Raw genomic sequence first — 13,925 nt, 5'->3', positions numbered from 1 at the left:
AGCAACATGTATAAATACTCCAAGCAAGGAGTTGTCCCGCAGATGACAGATTTTGTAGCAAACGTTGAGAATACGAAAAGGAAGCTGTAGACGTAAAAGAAAGCACACGTCCGTTACCACGAGACCGAAGTTTTGGAGAAGTCCACAATAAACTTGCCTAACAATGTGAATGGCAGATATAATGATGGGCCTCACCATCACCAAACATGACATCCTGTCGCGACTCACTGAGCACTGAGCGGTCACTACACAGGGGGTTTCGCAACATTAGAAAATCACCAGATGAGTGCATGTGGTACGTCTGAAATTTAGGTTAGCGAGTTATTACTATTTTGAAGGATGTGAATAAATAATATAGTAAAATTAGCTAAGTTTGTTTAATTATATCTGAAATGTTATTTTGTATTAGATTCATTTGTTTAAAAACAATTAATAAACTCGGCACTCTGGAAGAAACTTAAAGGAATACAAGATCTATAAAATACTAACTCGAGCTTATACAACCTCAGAGAGGACAGGCCACAAGCAAAGTGTGTAAAAACGTTTGGTCATATTTTAATTAACATGCATTTCCGTAATTTCGTAATAGCACAAGACAAGTTAAACATTTGAGGTAAACGACTAAATTTTTAATAGCAAACATGTCTCGGCTTGCATTAAGCCATCTTCAGTGCGAAGTGAGCTAAGAATATTTACAGCAGGATGTGTGATACATATGTGATATATCATATATCATATCTCACTTTATTGTATCACACATCCTACTGTAAATATTCTTAGCTCACTTCGCATTGAAGATGGCTTAGTGTAAGCCGAAACATGTTTGCTATCAAATATTTAGTCGTTTAACTCAATTATTTTAATTAAATTTTACTTCGAGCAAAGGAAGATGTTTCTCGAATGTGTTAGAATAAGCCAAACATATAACATGAATGGATTTTGCTGTGTATATGTACATTGTAGAACAGTCCTGATTTGAGACTGGTGTAGCGTTGTAGCTAATTATAGAGCATGTATAAGTATATGTATGTATGTATAAGTATGTCTGCGATAAAATAACCAGCAACACTTAACGTTCAACAACTATTGAATGATTGAAATATTTGTGTCGCACACTAGCTGTTATAGTGTCAAAGCGCACTTCAATTGTGCAAGCATAACTCTGCTTGGTATTAATTCATGGTTAAGAAAATTTGTTTGAATTCAATATATAAATTTCATTTTCAATGAGGTTCTTCATTTTTTCATCGCGCTCTCAATCCCCTTTGGTTGGTAATTGCTCAAAAATTAGAACAACCGCACTTTGCACAGGAAAGCACATTTTGGTACCCAAGTGGTCGGGATATTAATTAAAAATATGGCATATTAGTGGCGGCTCTGGAGAAACGGACACATTGGTAACATTAAACAATGTAGGTGCATGTCAACATCGCCTATATATAGTTTTAAATACGGTAACTTATAGCTAGCCAATGGCAAATCTCTACATATTCGTGAATTTTATAAAAAGAACGCTTTCTAAATTTTACCTTCTGAATATCTGGAGATCATCAATTGACACTATGGTCCTCATTGATACAGACATCGTCATCTTTCTTCTCTAAACATCCATTGTCTGTTTTCTGCAGAATCTCGTAAATATCAAGAGCTTCGCCTTGGGAAAAATTAAATATTAAGGAACAATTTTCCTATGTAATGTTTTAAATGCAACTTTTTATATTTATAAAAGTTGCACAAGTAAAAGTTCTGGAGTCGCACATTAAGGGTTAAAATTCTTCCGTTGAAAAAAACTCTTAAAGCTTTAAAATATGTAATGATTTGTAAAAATTTAAATTTGTTAACATGTATCATTCTGTAGCAAACATGAAACTGTGCACAAAGCTAGCTACCTTGAGGTATTCCATGGATTTTAGTAAAACCCCTTGGATTTGACGGAGTTTTGCAGTCCATAGTGACTTCTTTTCTGATCACTGAATCAATATCAACTGCACTGAAGAACGCCACAGACTACAACCAGAAAAAAACACAAACCGTTGCGTAAGATAAACAATCAGGTTATAACCAAAATAAGATAATAACTTAGTTTAGTAAATCAAAAATACATAAATTCAATCCTTCATATTAGGCAAGCATTACAGGGTCTATTAGAATAATCTTTTCGGTAATTATGTGACAACATTTTAACGTCACAATTTTTTAAATTTAGAACCACCTTACATGAAATGGATTTTAAGTTTTACTCTCACGAGCCACGTGCAATGATGCAAAACATCATGATCCCCTAGGGGCGAAGACCGCGAGCCTCGTTCTCGTGTTATGGCTTGTTTTCAAAACTTATTTGTCAAAATATAAAGTTATTTTTCATGCATGTCTTGAAGAAGGATTAAATTCGTGTGTTTAGGATTTACTGTGCATGAAATTTTAATCAAAAGTGACCTACTGTCCGACACACTGTATCATCCCCCTTATACAGGATTTGACAAATTATCGTTGACAACATAAAGGTTATGTGAATCGAATACATTAAGTATAATCATTAAATTAATTTGGCAATCTTTTCATGAGAACTCAGTAAAGAAATTACTGGAACGTTTTCAAAAATACTTCACTTACCTGTGGTAGATCGTCGATGTTAAGTTTGTATGCAAACATTGATCTCGTTAATAGATTTGTAATTTGCAAAGCCAACGCTGCTCTGTAACGATCCTTGCTGTTCACCAAATAACGAACCTACATACACGAATAATACAAGGAAACTCTACATCATTGCTATCTGATAGAGAATTATTTAATAGTGTATGGAATACACATTGAAAATACTGAAAACTGTGCAATTAAATCACACTTAAATAATGATATCTAAAAAATAGTAAATATGAAATAAAACTGCCCGGTACAACTTTTGATAGCATACACCGCCGTTGTAGTTGAAAAATGATAATACCCAACATAAATATAACATAACATAACATAACATAACATAACATAACATAACATAACATAACATAACATAACATAACATAACATAACATAACATAACATAACATAACATAACATAACATAACATAACATAACATAACATAACATAACATAACATAAACACATAACATAAACACATAAACATAACATCATAAAAACATAACATAACATAACATAGTAAACCACCGACATTTTATCTATAAAAACCGGGACATAAACCCAACACCCCTCCTCCCCCAAAAAATGTGTTCCCTACGGCACTTTGTAGCTGTGCGATACAAAGAGGACTAAATAATAAAACGTATAACAAAATCATACCTCATCATGTATGCTAATACAAAACCTCCCATCTATTTCACATTCGGTAAACAGCCATTTCATGCAGACCAACATGAGATGAAGATAGTCCACTGCAGATGACTGAACTACCCAGTTTATACGACTTGTTATAAACTAAAAACAAGCCAAGTAAAAAAATACAATTAATCTAAATCCTGTTAAAATTACTGATTGACAGACCAGCATAATATGAAACATGGTGTGTTTTAAATCCAGTGAAGAAGTTCAAAGTTTTCACAATTAAGTGACATACTTTACTCCCAACAATAGAAGGCTCCAAAGCTCTGCTAATCTTACAACCAAGAACTGGAGTTTCTGGCTCCTCCGATTGTGCAATGCTTTCCAATTTGTTAAACATTTGAGACTCACTATAGAAAAGATGTAATGTTGCAGACAAATTTCATGAATCATGATGAATATATAGTGCTTATTACCTGCACACATTTTAATCTATGTAGATTTGCATCAACTCCTTGAATGATATCATTGACATGGGATATTTTGTAAGAGATATTGTATATAGTAGAATATCTAGCAAAGTACAATCTAAGGGCATATTTGACCAAGGAGTTAATTCAATTAAAGTTATCCTCTAAAAATGAAAGCAGAAAGTTGCTAAACCTTAACCAATTGAGGTGTGGCTGTTTTTAGTTTTGAGTTTTAGAGAATATTACTGTATGTATATTTTACTGGGCATTTATTTCTACATTACATAAAAATATCACCAGGTTTATCACTTAAGTTACATACCTCCCTTCTTGCCACTCTTTGAAAAGGCTTATCTTTTTATCTTGGTCTCTAAAAACACAAATTTATTGGCATGCAATTCCACTGAGGACTTTCAGCTTAAATGAAACACTGTCATTTAAGGTTGTATGTTTCCAGTACTGTAGGGGCTGACTTAGCTCCCAAAAGTTACCATTTTTTTTTTTATCAAATACACAATATACTGTAAAAACTTCTTAGAGTTGTGTTTTTTTCAGAAACATCATATGTAGATGATACCTTGTCCTTCTTGAAGCCTTTAATAACTGATAATAGATTTTGCTGTCTAAGAATCCCTCCTCTGTAATATAAGCATCGTACTTGTACTTCCTGGCAACTTCATAACCATACTCTGAGAGATAGTGCCTTAAAGGAGAAAATATACAAGCTGTTAATAAATACCAAGCAAAATTCACTGGTTTATTCTGATATGAACTTTTTAAGCTATGGTAGTATAGTGTATTTTGTAATTTTATTTGATCATTATGTCAGTACACAGACCTCTGGATTCCTTTTGTAGATGCATAAAGTTTTTCAGCTTTGCCTCTGGCCTCACTTTCTGTGAGCCGATGATTAAATTGTAGTAGTAATTTTTCCGCGAAGTTTACTCCAGCGCCATAAATACGTCCATAGTTAAAAACCTGTAAACAAGGTACATGTAAAATAAATTAAGTAAGGTAAAGTTCACTACCATAAAACTAATTTTCAAAAACAATTGTGGAGTAGAAGATTGGTGGGTGAAACCTTTGCATGTTCCCTGCTTATTCCAATTGTCTCAGCAGTTTTACTGTGAAGATCAGTTCCATCAGACTTTTTTCCCTGCAAAGTCATCCAACCAAATGCTGTACTGCCTGAAAAGTAGGGTTTAACTTTCAATTCCATACTTTTATCCCTCCTTTCATCAACTACTTTTTTCATATAGTTTTTTTAAATATATCCTTTGCCATGCGTACGTTGGTAGTTAACTGCTCTTGCTTGAATTATTTACAAAGATGCAAAAATGCTATTTAAAATGTTTCTCTGCTGGAATACGGGATGATCAATGTCTTTTAAATATTGTTACACTTCCCTAAAAACAATTTTCACAGGTGGCGAACTTAAACGGAAAATGAAATTAATACAAAATTTAATTGTTTGTGCCTACCATGTGTTTTAGCAAAATTAGCATCACCAAGTAAGGCTGCAATCCACAGCTCCTGACTGTCAACATCAGCACCAACAAAGCAGTAGCCTGGTGGGGCCCGGATTAGTGCCTTCAGCTCTGAACCAACACGGTCTACCTAAAAAGTACCGCATTAAATCGCTTCATACTTTTAGCATTTTGAGCACATATAATTGTGACGTTTTTAGACAGTGTATGTATAATTCACATTAGCTCATAGGATTTATAACTGCAATTATACAGTTAATTTCAAAGATCTATGCCTGCTGCAGCCATCTCAACATCAAATCTAAGCTCAGACAGATAGATCTTTTTGTACTTTTCATCCTCCATTTTATATTTTCTAATCTCTTTTACTGTCGGTAGATTACTTACTCTTGGATTACTGGCAGTCATCCATGTTGGTTCGACAGCTCTTCGTGTAACAGTACCAGCAGTAATAAGCCTTGGTAAAATGGCACCATACTGTTCATCTGATTGGTAAAAAGATGATCTAAAATTGAAGAGTGAAAAAAACAAGTTTGAATTCTACCAGAAGGTCTCTATCAAAACTCAGCTGGTCTCAAAGAGCATACATTATTTACACACCAAACATGATGGAGCATGGTGAAGAATCATGACTCATGTTACTATGCAGGTCAAAACGGGGTAAGGAATTAAGGGCAGACATAGCTTTGTTGAACATGAATGAACGCAATTATTTCTCTTAAAAATTGGAAGATAAGCACAATATTTAAACCAAATTAACAACGACCTTATGCAATCTTAAAATGGAAAATCAGAAACCGCGACACGCTCACACAGCTTGTGTGTGTTACCTAAGTCCCAGCAGTGGTTCCACCTAACAACCCGACCACGTGCTTTGCTTCTGCAAACAAGTTTCCCGCGTGTTCTTCCGCCTGGAACGGGGCCACGTTTAATAAATCTAACTCTAATCCTAACCCTAATCTTAAGGATTAAATTCGTGTATTTATTTATTCATCACATCATTTCCTTGTTTCGAAAAGTTGATAAAGATCGCGTGGAAGATGGATAAGGTTGGATAACCCGCACTGGAGCGAAGGGGGCTTCAATTAGAACAAGACTATGATTAGAAACATGTAGCTATACACTTACCTAATGACATCATTTGGAAGATGTTCTTGGTCGAGCCATACATACAATTGTGACCTACATTAGAAAAAAACACTCTGTTGACTGTGTATTATTCTTCACCATTTAGATCTTTATTTTTAGTGATTTTCAACGTATAAGTTGCGAACGGTATAGTATAAACAGTCAAACTGTACACAAATCCGGTCTGAAATAAGCCAAAGGTGATAGACAGTTTGAAGTAGCTGTTGAAGTAGGCCAAGGCAAATTGGTTTCTAAATTGATACGAGTCGTTCGCAACTAATTTTGGCCGCGTGTTATTTAGATTGTTAGCTTTTTTGCACTCGTACAGATATAGCGGTGAGGCTGGCAGTGAGAAGAATACATACATAACCCTGTCTTTGGCATTTCTCCAGAATGATATCATTTTATTTAGCAGCAGCGTTCTTTCGGCGCTCTCGTCACCTTCCGACTTCAACGTACCATCCTCCATTTTACTGATGTAGTCTTTGGCAAGAGGATTGCCACATTTAAACTTTTCACCGTCCTAGAATGGGAACAGCTCGACTCAGAAGTGTGGGACATTGACTCAAATGCCCCCAAATTTGTTGAATTATTACACATTGCCAACGCACGAAATAAAAAATAATGCTCGGTGAACAAAGGGTAGTAAATTTTACCATAAATTATTGAATCATTCCGTGAAATGTCACTTTAAATTATTTTTAAAGAGCTACCATTCATCAGCATATTAGGGCTGTTTGCATGGAGCAAGTTATCCCGGCTAGGCGAGGTGAAAACTGCATATAATGAAAGACTAATCAGGTCAAGCCTTTGATGTGATGCGATTTTTACCTCGCCTAGCTGGGATAACTCGCTGGGTGAAAATTCGTTCTGTAACTTCATATTAACGATCGAGCGAAGTGATATAGTTTCATTACAATCGCAAGTATCTCAAATTATAACTTTTGAATTGTAAGAGTTCTAAACTAAAGCGTAAACATGTAGTTGTTATTTTTTAAGCGTCAACCTTGCTTTGGACGTCACGTAATCAGATCTCGTTATAAAACAAGATGGCGGATATATCTCGATATCCGATGTTTTTGATCGCAAATATCTTGCCAAGTAAGGAAGATAAACAAATTTTGTGAAAAGGCTCTATAAGAAGTGCAAATTTTCTTTTCAACAAAACAGATATTTTCTCAATACTCAGTCATGTGTATATATTGTGATGTTTCTTTCGTAAAGTCTAATCACGCCCCAGTCAGTATCTGTATGCATTCAGTTGTCGAGACTAGCATCCTAAAAAAATATTTTTTCGCATGATACAACCCATAACCTACTTTGTTACTTGTTGAAGCAAAGAAAGATATGAAACATGCCCGAGACAAACAAAAGCTTGTGTAGATGTTGATAAATCTTGAATCATCAAAGAGGGCATTCATAATTAAGAAGATAACAATTTTAAACAATTTATTTTGATTCGCAACGTTATAAGTCCCGTTTACACTACAGTCACGGGTACCCATTTTATAGCCGGGCCGTGCCGATCAATTGAGTGTAATGTAAACGAGTCTATATAGACGACATGCAATCGGCCTCACTTTATATTGTATAGTTTAAATAAGGAATGCCGACCTTATGAGGAATGCGAAAGAACCACACGCCTGGTAAGTTAACATCGTTGAATGGTCCCACGCCGTGATGAAAATCAGGAGCGTCTTGCTTTCGAGATACTCTCATCTTACTTCTGGGAGGCGAACTTTTAACAGGCACTACAAAAAAACAGTACAGTTTTACTTATAACTAGGCCCTCAAGATCGGCCATATAAATCCTGGCCGTATCGGTTTGTTTAATTGGGAAAAAATATAAAAATATCGCGTTCTGCTACATCTTTAAGAGCAAGGAAGTCCTTCTTTGAAAAAAGTATATTTTTATTACTTTCTTTTTTCAACGTTCATTTACGGTAAAATTTTACCTTTATTCTTCAATTCGTTTTCTTCCACACTGCTCCACAACTGTCCTTCGCTGAGTTGCTGAACATCCTCTTCACCTTCCACTGAAGCAAGTTTTTTTTTATCATCGGAATGATTTTTAAGACGTTGCCAGAGTTCCTGAAACGCTCTGCAACAGAAGCAGTGAAAATAGATTAATTCTCGCGAACCACATTGGAAGATTGTAAATGATGAAAGTACGGTACCTTTTTGGAAAATTTTCACATTCATTTTCCAAAAGATTTGTCTCTCTACCAGGTACGAGATAACCCCAGCCGTGTCGAGCGTGATAGTACAGCGGATATCTATCCCACGTCATGCGCAATAAGCTAGGACCAACCCGACACTGCGCACTAACCAGCACGGAACCTCTAGTCCAATCTTCAGAGTTCATTCTTGGACACAGCTTGCGGTACCATCTAAAAGTCGTAAAAAAAGTAATACACACAAATTCTGTTATAAAAACACATCAATCTTAAATAAACTTTTGTAAACATCAAAAAGACGTACATACAATATGCACCACTAAATATTACTATTGACCAGGCTTCACACCATGTGTCTTTGTTAATGTGAATACTTCAACCCACACAGTGTTCAAGAATTGAAATCTTGCTGTAATCCTGTTTAACCATAATAGCCTAATTTAGCCCCATATGCAAATTACCATTTCAATGTTTTTGTGTTCTTTTGATAGATGTGATTTCTTGTCAGAACACAACATCATATGCGGGCACAATGCAACGACATCCAATGCCAATATTATTGTAAATTAATTGCCAAATATATCTCTCAAAAGTATTAATAGCATATGAGACTAAATCGGTCCATTGCATTGCAAGTACTTACAGTGGATATCCAGGCAGATGCTGTCGTTTCTTGTATAAAACATCTTCCACTGGTGGAATTCGAGCGATGATATCTTCTATCGTATCTTCTTCATTATCATTCTCAACTTTATTCTGCAAAACATACAATGATCGCGATGTTATAAAGGCATCTCCACAGTCAGTTTGTTTGTAAAACAATCGTGTGGTCGATAATGAATTCTCCCTTGTTTTTACACCATACAACCCTCATATAAAAGGCAAATGAAATACCATTATGCATGCCCAAAATTGTTAGTTAATATGATGTAATGAAATGATGTGGGTGGATCCATAGCGGTTTCGTAGGGGGGGGGGGTGCCCGCGAGCATGGGTTCGGAGGAACAAGTGCCAGTTGCCAGAAATATTAGAATCTGTTTTTTTAAAAAAATATTAAAATAAGACCATAAGGTGCTACCTAGATTGTCAGAGCCCATAGATATATGTAACTTGGGCATTGATTTCCCTATATAACCCCCCAAATTTTAATTGATACTTGAATTTGCACCCTATCTGCAACCCCCCCCCGCCCTTGAATAGGGGGTGCGCACCCTCCCTGCAAACCTTTTATAAACGCCCCCGCAAACCTTTTAATATAATATAATACCTTATTTTCCACTTCAACTTCCGCGTCTTCCTGCGGCTTTTTCCTTCTTCCCTTTTTGGGAGGTTTTGGTTTTTTTATTCTAACATCCTGAACCGACCAGTCCAGATCCCAAAGCCAAAGATCGTTCTTATACCTACGTAAAGAACGGACTGTTTAATGCATTTACTAGCTTCACACCTTAGGGAATTCGATAAACCTCCACGCGTGAATATAAAAACTAATACAAATGAACTTTTAAGTTTATTATAAGGGTCTTTAACGAATCAAGTTTTGAAAAACATGAAATAGCTACATGAAATTGTAAAATCAGCTCTTGAGGTAAATTGCTCTTCTGTTAACCGTTAAAACTTTCGCATAAAGGCGTCAAATGTCACACGAAGTTCGAAAGGCTTCGCAAAGCTGATCAAACTAGCCAATAAAATATCGTGCATTTCCCGCGCTTGAAAGTGAAAGATGGAGGGAATCGCTTGGAAGTTACTTGTTCATTACATGTAGATTGCAGAGAAGGTTGGGAGTGGTTTTAAAATGGATAAAACTTACTGATCATCATGAAGAAGGTGACATGCATTATCTGCTAGTCTCATCAACGAGCTCTTCATTTCCCTCTCTAAATCGTCATACGTATCTTCACAGTCCGCAATGTACTTCTCCCAACTTTGATTGACAGGTAGATATGCTAAACCCATTTCAAGCATGCCTGCCAATGTCACCGGATGAGGGAATCTTTCCAAAAACAACGGCCATATTTGGCAAAATACTTCATGTGTACATAAGACATCATTAGAGCAGTACGTCATGAGTTCCTGGAAAAGTCATCATGGATCAAAAACGCCGCCAATAGCTTTATCTGGCATAAAGGTACATTTCTTGAAAATGATTTCAGGTGTGCAATGATTCATTGAATTTGGGGTTACTCGAGGAGAAATCAGGCCTTTACCGAAACAGGCTTACTTTAGCCATGTTTATAGTCAAGTTAGATAGCAAAACTCACCCCGCATGGCAAGTGGGAAGAGCATCACAAAATTATCAAAACTTTTATTAGTTTTATTAGCTAAATTTTATAGTATTGAAATTTTCTGCATGACCTTTTTGTCTTGTGGAAGTGCAGTGGAGGAGTGTTATAATAACACCAACCACAACCTTATTGTAATTAAGCACATTCATACAGAATTTGAAATATGGAACTACCATAAAACACTACCTGAAATTGTTCTTTTACATCATCCAAAGTCCCATGAACAAAAACATCTCTCTTCTCTTTATCCAACTCTTTACCGCCACAATACAACTGATAAACATCTTGTAAATTATTCAAGCAGCTAATGTCCATCCAATCCTCCTTCTCAGACTTGCCCACAGTGGCTGCCTTAGTCATGTTACGTTGCAAACCCGTAAGGCCTGATATACACATGTGCAAACTTAGTGTGTCAATGAAATACATCTTCGGTCCCTGAAAATTGAAATTCATTTACTTGAGGAGACTGCTAGCCATTTCAGTATGCAAATTATTTACAAGATTCATGAATTTTATATCCCCATCCCTCAAGATCATTAGAGTATCCCTTATATATTACATGAAGGGCCATAGCTAGAAGCTTATTTGGAAGGTATATATATATATATATATATATATATATATATATATATATATATATATATATATATTATAATATATATATATATTTGCCTGATGATCGTTTCAGAAGAAACGTGAAACACAGAGTGTAGCGAACAATATATTTAAAATTTTGTAATATTTCATTGATTTTTAATATATATATATATATATATATATATATATATATATATATATATATATTATATTCATATATAGGTCTTATGCAAGTCTGATTTCTTTTATTCCTAAGGGTATATAAACATGAATTTATATATATATGAATTAATATACACATTCATAGTCTAGCAGTTAGTGGTTTTGGTTTGGGACAAATTACATGTACATGTACTGTTTGCATGCATATTTTTCTGGGTTGACTGTAGAATTAAAAAGCTTCAAACCTTGATCAAATATTGTTCCTTAATGAAACTGCGATCATAGCCCACAGAATGGCCTATTACAAGCTTCTCCTGCCAAATGTTGCCTTGATGTTGTTCTAATTCAAATGGAATCAAGTCTGGCATCTTGGGGTGGAGAAACCACTGATAGCTCCTCTCTTCAACAAGCCGATGACTCACCCAGGAGTACCTGATTTGATCAATTAAGAATCCATGTGTTAGTTGCAAATTTCAAAACAAAGTTATAAATGAACTCTGTTCTACTATAGGAAGCCTGGTCAATGTGTTTACATCATACTATCTTAAGATACCAGTACCATGACATAGTGACATTTATTGACAATTTGCATGCCCCGTCTATACACCAAAACCTAATTTCCATTTGACCAACATTTCAATGATGTCATATCATGATTTCCCCAAAAGTTCTCTAGTATTAACAAACATAGAAACTATAATAACGCATGTTAATAATTGTAAGGAGACACAGCGGGGGAATCTGTGTGGACATCTTAATGCATATCATTTGGTACCTTATAGGCTTATACTCTTGTACCCAAGCTCATGATATATACCTTGTTTAGAAAAGGCTAACAGGAAAACCTCTATTACATCTAAAGGCTGATCCTCTTTATAATTAAAAAAGCATACCAGTATATCTGGTGTTGCCATAACTGCCAGGGTTGGAAACTGTCCTTCATTGACACAACCTCAACATCAAAAACCATTGCATCACCATCAGGACACTCCACAGGCATACCAACTATAAAATCACCATCATGAAAATATTTTGTCCACCCAGGCTCAAAACACATTCTTTTGGTCTTGATGGTAAACTAACTTGGGAAAGTCGTTTGGCCATTTCTACATAATTTCTAGTCTGTTTTTGGCAATAATCTCAAAATGTTCTTCGATATTTTGGCCCCGAAGTTGTGGCAACTTGAAGTCTACATCAGGTATCAGGCTTTTGTGTCTACCATGAAGATTATGCCTCGATAGGTGGTCAATACTTTTATTAATTTCAACATTCTCAACTTCACTTGTAACATGCCCAAAAATTTGATTGTGAAGGGACTTTGAGAGCATTTGAATGTCAAGTGGATTATACCGGGCTTGGTATAGTTTGGAGGTTGATGTGAAATACCTAATATGCATAACAAATCTGCAGGGAACAAGTTTTGTGCTGCTGTGATGATCATTGGGTCGAAGACCAAAATATGGGAGTCGTCTTTGAATTCCAAGAAGCTTAGCCATTGTCCAACCGATTTAAATTCGACTATAAAGTATAATATAAAGTTAGGTAACTTTTACCTACAAATATGTATACAGTCCAAATGTCCAGTTTCATGTTCTTTATGAGTGAAGTAATACATAAATCCATCAATATCGAATTGCGAAACCGCGATTTAAATACTGTCCTCTTAAAATTTCCCAAAAAAACCCCGAATCTATACGTTTTATTGAACACTAGTTCATTCATAGAATTCTGTTTTATTTATTTTGTTCTGCGCCCTGTGTTTCCCGCCAAAACTTCCATGTGAGATTTTCCAAATTTCACAATATCATTTAATAACAACCTCGTTTTGATGTGCATCATCAACCATAGCAAAGCTTTTACACCCCAATTATCATTCTAGTGTCGGCCCTGTAGCCCTGATTCCACGCTATTATCTTGTTTAAAACCCCAATGGCAGGGAAGGGTGTCGTTAGATTATATGATCTAGTGATCACCCAAAGATTAAATTCACTTCAACTTTAATTCACAATCATTAAATTCAGGCCAGTGTCTCATGACTAGCCTGTGCACAGCCTGAATTACGCCCGTAATACAAAAGCGTATGCTTATTGGATAGTGCGATCACAGAGGAAATAATTGGAAATAATAGATACAGAGTCCAACTAGTGTACCCACTTTTTCAGTGCGCATGCCCGTCAAGTGCCTAAGATGGAAAGTATAAACAATTGCCGAGCGTTTTAGTTGCAATGCACTTGCCGAGCATGCGCAGTTGCTTACTTTTAGCTCACGTACACAAAAAAGGTGGGTACATAAAAACGTCACTTTTAATTACAATAAATTACTGTGCGCAAGCTAGTTAGATCTCTG

At 35.6% G+C, this 13,925-nt stretch overlaps 1 protein-coding gene across 1 annotated transcript; it reads right to left on the bottom strand.

The window, feature by feature from the left end:
• Window positions 1–213: 213 nt before the first annotated feature.
• On the bottom strand, window positions 214–13,315 carry LOC114544281 (DNA polymerase subunit gamma-1-like). Its single transcript, XM_028562951.1, is given in 27 exon segments — window positions 214–301; window positions 1,530–1,654; window positions 1,890–2,007; window positions 2,614–2,730; window positions 3,298–3,432; window positions 3,572–3,686; window positions 4,069–4,116; window positions 4,324–4,449; window positions 4,585–4,724; window positions 4,828–4,934; window positions 5,228–5,363; window positions 5,621–5,738; window positions 6,362–6,415; window positions 6,727–6,884; window positions 7,976–8,112; window positions 8,317–8,462; window positions 8,539–8,751; window positions 9,182–9,294; window positions 9,806–9,938; window positions 10,346–10,608; window positions 11,007–11,255; window positions 11,825–12,011; window positions 12,209–12,217; window positions 12,483–12,531; window positions 12,534–12,635; window positions 12,638–12,709; window positions 12,712–13,315. Coding segments are annotated over 26 exon segments (3,513 nt in total). The 5' UTR covers window positions 13,076–13,315; the 3' UTR covers window positions 214–301; window positions 1,530–1,550.
• Between the last annotated feature and the right edge of the window lie 610 nt (window positions 13,316–13,925).

Source organism: Dendronephthya gigantea, unplaced genomic scaffold (genome assembly GCF_004324835.1).
Source record: "Dendronephthya gigantea isolate DGI-Jeju-01 unplaced genomic scaffold, DenGig_1.0 000715F, whole genome shotgun sequence".
In the NCBI taxonomy this organism is placed as follows: domain Eukaryota; kingdom Metazoa; phylum Cnidaria; class Anthozoa; order Malacalcyonacea; family Nephtheidae; genus Dendronephthya; species Dendronephthya gigantea.
This window is presented reverse-complemented; position numbering and strand designations above follow the sequence as displayed.